At 46.1% G+C, this 6,904-nt stretch overlaps 1 protein-coding gene across 1 annotated transcript; it reads left to right on the plus strand.

The window, feature by feature from the left end:
• Positions 1-1,864: 1,864 nt before the first annotated feature.
• On the plus strand, positions 1,865-6,894 carry rpl36 (ribosomal protein L36). The gene is made up of 4 exons (XM_049721164.1): positions 1,865-1,999; positions 4,365-4,459; positions 4,544-4,678; positions 6,777-6,894. Exons 2-4 carry the CDS (start codon positions 4,367-4,369, stop codon positions 6,864-6,866), a joined length of 318 nt encoding a protein of 105 aa, XP_049577121.1. The 5' UTR covers positions 1,865-1,999; positions 4,365-4,366; the 3' UTR covers positions 6,867-6,894.
• Positions 6,895-6,904: the final 10 nt, after the last annotated feature.

The raw sequence follows: 6,904 nt of genomic DNA on the forward strand, positions 1-6,904 counted from the left end.
TTGTTTTTTTCCTTTGATGTGAAATTGAACCAACAGATTATTACAGCAGATCGCTTATATAACTCAGAATGTTCGTAGATGACATTCAAATAGTGTTAAAGATAAAAATAAATAGGTTTTCCTTGCACAGTATTAACATTTAATTCGAAATTCAATGCAAAAGTGTTATGCCGCATTTGCGACACAATTTCCTGTTTCCATTCACGTTCGAGCAAAAACATTTTCGCTTTTAAAAACTTCCAGTCCGAAGGATACAAAAAGAGCTGTTGTGCGTGGAAGTGATTTGTTGAAATACTTTTGAAAAGCAGGGTAAATAAAAAATGAAACGACACAGCAGCAGCTGCTCCATATTTTTTCCGAGAGCACTTAGAGGGAGAAAACAGAGGAAATACAGTAGCCGTGTGTGTGTGTGTGTGTGTGTGTGTGTGTGTGTGTGTGTGTGTGTGTGCGTGCGTGCGTGCGTGCGTGCGTGCGTGTGTGTGTGTGTGTGTGTGTGTGCGCGCGTGTGTGTGAATGTATAAGTGCGCATGTGCGTGTGTGTGCGCGCGCGCGTGTGCGCTCGTGTTTGCTGTTGTGTTACATGAGCTTACATGAGTAGAGGAGCAAATGTTTGTGGTTTTGGCTTTTGCTTGATTTATTTATTCATTTATTTATTTGTTCTCATGTGAAGGGCATTACATCTGAATTATGGAACAGTCCCCTTTCTCTCCTTAAGTAAAAAATAACATCTGTCCAGCAAATGGAGAGCTTAGTGTTTCTGTATAATTAATGCTAAAAGCCTCCAGAGTCGCACATAAAATATACATCTTCTACGTGCACGGGACCCCCAAAACAAAGAGCAGAAGAATGAAGAGTGGAGGAGGAGGTCAGTAGAAGGAGCGAAAGCAAATATAAAAGCCGAAATCTCAGAAAGCCCTTGATCACATAATAAGCATCAGGTCATCAAACTTCTTAGCCCGGTGAGGCACTGGTTAACACGTCTGCCTCACAGTTAGGAGGATGCGGGTTCGATTCCACCTCTGGCCCTCCCTGTTTGGCGTTTGCATGTTCTCCCTGTGCCCATGTGGGGTTTCTCCAGGCACTCCGGTTTCCTCCCATATCCCAAAAACATGTTTGGTAGGGGTGAGTTCTCCAAACTGCCCCAAGTGTGGATGTGAGCGTGGATGGATGAGAGTGCAGATAGTTGTTCATCTCTGTGTGCCCTGCAATTGGCTGGCAGCCGGTTCAGGGTGTCCCCCGCCTAATGCCCAATGACTGCTGGGATAGGCTCCAGCATGCCCGCGACCGCCGTGGGGACAAGCGGTATAGAAAATGGAGGGATGGATGTTTCAATTTGTTACCAGTAAATATTAGTATGTGCTAAATATCATGTAAGTATTCCACTTCCAGGGATTGTTGTTGACATATATTTTTAAAAAAAAATTTGCAATAGCAGTGCGGGCATGTCAAATCAGTAGGTTTTTATCGGTCATCTCCAAATTGCAACGTCTCTTACTTCTGAAAGTCATACCAAAGACTATAAAAATGGGACCTATTACCTCCCTCCTTGGCACTCAGCATTAAGGGTTGGAATTGGGGGGTTAGATCACCAAATGTTTCCCAAGCGTGGCACCGCCACTGCTCCCCTCTCCCCCAGGGGATGGATCAAAATCACATGTGGATGGGTTAAATGCAGAGGACAAATTTCACCACACGCAGATTTGTGTGTGACGATCATTGGGACTTTAACTTTTACAAGTAAGTACAAATAACAATATTTTCAATGTTTTGTGCCTTTCAAGTATATTTGTAATTTTTATACCTGTCATGATACTCATAGCTCAACTTAATCGTGACTTCTGTTGGTTATGTAGTAAAAATCATTGAAAGACTTTTCATCTTCCAGTCAAACGAGGGCGCTGTCCGCGGACATGCCAACATCTCTCCTAGGGAAGTCCTTCAATTGGCCGCTTGGGGCGAGCTACAGCCTTTCCGGCTTCGCCGCCATTACGGAAAACAGGTATGAATTTGCTGGAAATAAAGTCCGACGAAACCCGTTAAAATCTCAGCCATCCGTCAGTTTATCCTCGATACATTGAATTTAAAACGCTCTTCTGGTGTCGCTTAGTCCTCGTGTTGCACACTTTGCGCAAGGCAATTTCGGATTTTCAAGTGGAGAGTACACAGATGCCTGTTAAGGCTACTGGAATGGTTTAGCAACCACAACACACACGCACACTACACGATACGCTATAAGATGTTTCCAGATTAACCTGGTGTGTTTTCCTCGATCGAGGTGGAGTCTCGTACTGTTTAACGAGCACGTTAGCGGTCAAGCGAGGCTCCGGTTGTGTCGGCAAGCGTGCGCCAGTGCTCGCTTAACCGTGTCAAAATATTTGCCTGTGGCATGACTGTCGCAAGCGTCAAGTGGTCGGCTCGTACAAATCTGAAACTGTCGCCCTTGGTTGCAGGGATGAGAATTTTGCGCGGATCCGCTGATTTCCGTGTATTTTTCTGTCGAAAGTATTATTTTCGTGAATCGTGTAAATCCGTTGAGAAAATTTTGTTTATATATAGGGGGGGGGGGGGGGAGCGGCCGGCAACGTTAGCCTCGGCGACTCGTGAACATTCGCCGCGACGGCATTTTACGGAAATCGGCTTGCCTATGTAAACCTAATTAACTGGCAGCTGTGATGCGACATCCGCCTTATTTTCGGCAGCATTTTGGCGCTACTTTCATCACATCATTTCCACTTGTTAACTTACGCGGAGAGCTAAGTGTTTTTACACCGCCACAATGTGAATTTGCGATTGGGTTTTCATCACTTGTAGACTACTTATTTAAATAGATAGATCTAGGGATATATATATATATACACAGTGGAGCCTTGGTTTTCGAACGTCCCGGTTCTCGAACAAATCGGTGTATTCAAACAAAAAATTCGAGATTTTTTTGCTTCAGATGTTTACGTTCTCGTTACTCTGAAGATTGCATCAACTCTAATCAATTCTCCAAAAGAAGCAAGTGGGAGCAGTAAAGCTATCCTAAAATACAAAGACGCTCCTAAAGCAATGCGACAGTGAGCGCCCGGCGCGCTGCGGTTGTGTGATCGGACCAAATTAAGCTCCCTGCGCACTAAGGTCCACTTAAAATTTGGAAAGTCCATTAGCACTTTAAAAATATTTTCTAAATTGTAGCGACCGCTCTATCACAATAAGCGGCGGCGTGCTGCAGTTGCGCGATCGGATAAAATTAAGCTCCCTGCGCACTGATGTCCACTTAAATTTTGAAAACTACATCAGGATTTTAAAAATATTTTCTATATTTCAGCAACGGCTCTGTCACAATAATGCGACCAGTGCGGTGCAGTTGCGCGGTCGGCGACGCGCTACGGTTGGGCTCGGCGGTGCGCTGCAGTTGATTCGGAATTCGAACGATTCACTTCTCGAACAGCCTTCTAGAACGGATTGTGGTCGAAAACCAAGGCTACATTGTGTGTGTGTGTGTGTGTGTGTGTGTGTGTGTGTGTGTGTGTGTGTGTGTGTGTGTGTACACACATCAGTGACGTGAGGTTCATGACTGGAGAGGCACTGATGTCACCCGTCAAATATATACGTGTGCGTGTGTATACATGTGTGTATGTATATATATATATATACACACACACATATATATATATATATATGTGTGTGTGTGTGTATGTATGTATAATATATATATTGGGCCCCCAAGACCCCCGGCTACTTTTCAGTGTTTTTTCACATTTACCATTCTCATCCCTGTGGTTGGAAAATATATAATAATTTACTGGGTTTATCCCCGTGTAGTGACTTAAGCTTTATTTTCAACGTACAAAAACAGGTTTGATCAAGGATGCACGAAATATTTTACGCCAGCTAGAGTTGCGTAACTTAAATTTGCATGAATTCAGGTTAATACATTCATTCGAATGAAAAATAGTTTTGGTTTGAAACATTCCCCAGGTGGCGGCTCGGTGGCACATTGCGTAGCACGTCCGCCTCACAGTTAGGAGGGTGGTGGTTTGATTCCACCTCCGGCCGTCCCTGCGTGGAGTTTGCATGTTCTCCTCGGGCCCGCGTGGGTTTTCTCCGAGCACTCCGGTTTCCTCCCACATCCCAAAAACATGATTGAGCACTCCAAATTGTCCCTAGGTGCGAGTGCAAATGGTTGTTTGTCTCTGTGTGCCCTGCAATTGGCTGGCAACCGGTTCAGGGTGTCCCCCGCCTACTGCCCGATGGCGGCTGGGATAGGCTCCAGCACACCCGTGACCCCCAAAAATGGATGGAAGGATGGACATTCCCCAGGTGATCTCCATGAAGTTGCGCGTCGACAACGTCAGCTGATGTGCGTTTGTGCTTTGCAGACATGGCTATTCGCTACCCGATGGCCGTTGGCCTCAACAAAGGCCACAAAGTCACCAAAAACGTTACCGCGCCCAAACACAGCCGCCGACGCGGGGTAAGTTTCTCCTGCTGTGACCAGATTCCAGTATAAGTGTTGTGTTGCTGTTTTTGAACAATGACCTTTTTTGCATTTGTCCAGCGTCTGACCAAGCACAGCAAGTTTGTGCGGGACATGATCCGTGAGGTGTGTGGCTTTGCTCCCTACGAGAGGCGAGCCATGGAGCTGCTTAAAGTGTCCAAGGACAAGCGGGCGCTCAAGTTCATCAAGAAAAGGGTGACGTCTCTTTGTTTACAAGAAAATGCTGACAGTAGTTCACGTTGAACAATTGGCAACTGCTTCAGCGATGGACGGTTGTCTCCGCAAACAATTAAAATCTGTTTTGTGGCAACAAAAAGTTAAGCCACGGCGAAGCTGCCATTGTGGCACACAACCGTCGTTGTCTTGACAACATCAGCTGCTCGAGACTCCATCTTGAAAATGTCTTGAAGTCTCAGCTGAACTCACATTTAATCATACATACCAGGGCTGTGGACTCGGTCGGATTTTTGCTCCAAGTCCGAGTCCGGCCTCTTGACCACCGAGTCCGGCTGTCCATTTTTTCTGTTAATTCATGTGACTGCTTAGTCTTTATTCAAGGCTAACACATGACTCTTTCTGGATGCCATGATTATCCGAGAGACAAAATAGCTACCGTATTTGCCGGTGTATTGGTCGACCTTTTTCGATCCAAAATCGACCGAAAAAAATCGACCTCGACTTATACACCGAGTCATAAAATTTAACTTCGTATTCATCGCTTCAAATGTGATGGTAACCAAGGCCGTTTCTCATGCATCTCATTGTGCGTTGCACTTAGAAAATTTGAACCGGGCGGCGTGCGCGAGTGCGCGGCCCGCTGGAAGTCACAGCCGATCCGCTCGGCGGGGGCTATTTTCGGCCACTTGGCGCGTGCGCACGGCCTCCCGGATGTGCCGGGCGGGTGCGTGAGCTCGCCGGCCGCTGGAAGTCCAATGAGGCGCCGCGATCTCCTCCGCGGTGCTTCTAAACAGCCGATCCGCTCGGCGGGGGCTATTTTCGGCCACTTGGTGCGTGCGCACGGCCTCCCGGATGTGCCGGGCGGGTGCGTGAGCTCGCCGGCCGCTGGAAGTCCAATGAGGCGCCGCGATCACCTCCGCGGTGCTTATAAAGTGCCGATCCCCTCGGCTTGGAGCTATTTCCGGCCTCCCGTTGGTGCCGGGCGGCGTGCGCGAGCTCGCTGGCCGCGATCTCCTCTGCGGTGCTTATAAACAGCCGCATGCGCACGGCCTCCCGGAATTTGAACACATTTCGTCAATAAATTTCGCATATTGAATTTTGAAGTTTAATATAATGCAACAATTGAGCTCGACTTATACAAAGGATATATCATAAAATCGTAAATTTCCGTCGGATTTTAGGGGGTCGACTTATACACCGAGTCGACCTGTACACCGGCAAATACGGTAATTATATATGCAGAACAAACGCAACTGCTTTCACACTGGCTGGTTCGGCTTATATAGAATCCCTTGCTGAGAGCGCGGACGTAAAAGTGAGGAAACGTTCCAATCGGACGTCGGATTGATAACATTTTCCCTGCCATACCGGAGTTGTGCTAGTTTATAACGTAGATCACTCATGGCGTAGTCATAAATGTACGGTTGACAATTTAACCGATAGAAGTGGATACATTGGAACATAACCTACACTCTAATATATTATTTGACATGGTATTAAATGCGTGGCATTACAAAAATACTCATTGAAGCCCACCCTTAGCCCTGAGTGCCATTGGCATGGGACAAAACGCTTGAACACACACTCTCGCCCAATTAAATAACCATTCTGAAGCACAGGACATGTAAGATAATATATTTTAATCATTAATTACACGATTATAGCTCAGACATTTATCTAAACACAAATAATTAGTGATGACCCCACAACTATCGAAACACATCAATGATATAAGCTGGGTGACATAATCGTCCTTGACATTGGTACATAATGTAAACATTAGCCTAAGTGCAACTCAACGTGGCCGCATTGATCGTAAGCAGGGCTGTGGACAGTATTCCTACGCGCATTCTCAGCAGCATGATGAAAATAAAATTGAACATATTTTTTTATTGTCGGATTCAGTGGACTCGGTCAAAATCAGCACCAAGTCCGGCAAAAATGACCGAGTCCCTGAGTCCGAGTCCACAGCCCTGATACATACCATTAATTTTGTTATTTTTCTCCTGAACTGTGTTTTCCAAAACTCGAGTCTGTGATTGCCTCCAAGACCAGATTGCTTCTTCTCAAAGCTACCAATTGATTTTTGTTTTCTTGCGGTCCAACTCTTGTGCAGATTGGCACCCACATCCGCGCCAAGAGAAAGCGTGAGGAGCTGAGCAACGTGCTGGCCGCCATGAGGAAGGCCGCTGCCAAGAAGGACTAATTTGTCTTGAAATAAATGTTTGACTACATCCATTGCAT

Source organism: Syngnathus scovelli, chromosome 10, assembly GCF_024217435.2.
Source record: "Syngnathus scovelli strain Florida chromosome 10, RoL_Ssco_1.2, whole genome shotgun sequence".
NCBI lineage: Eukaryota > Metazoa > Chordata > Actinopteri > Syngnathiformes > Syngnathidae > Syngnathus > Syngnathus scovelli.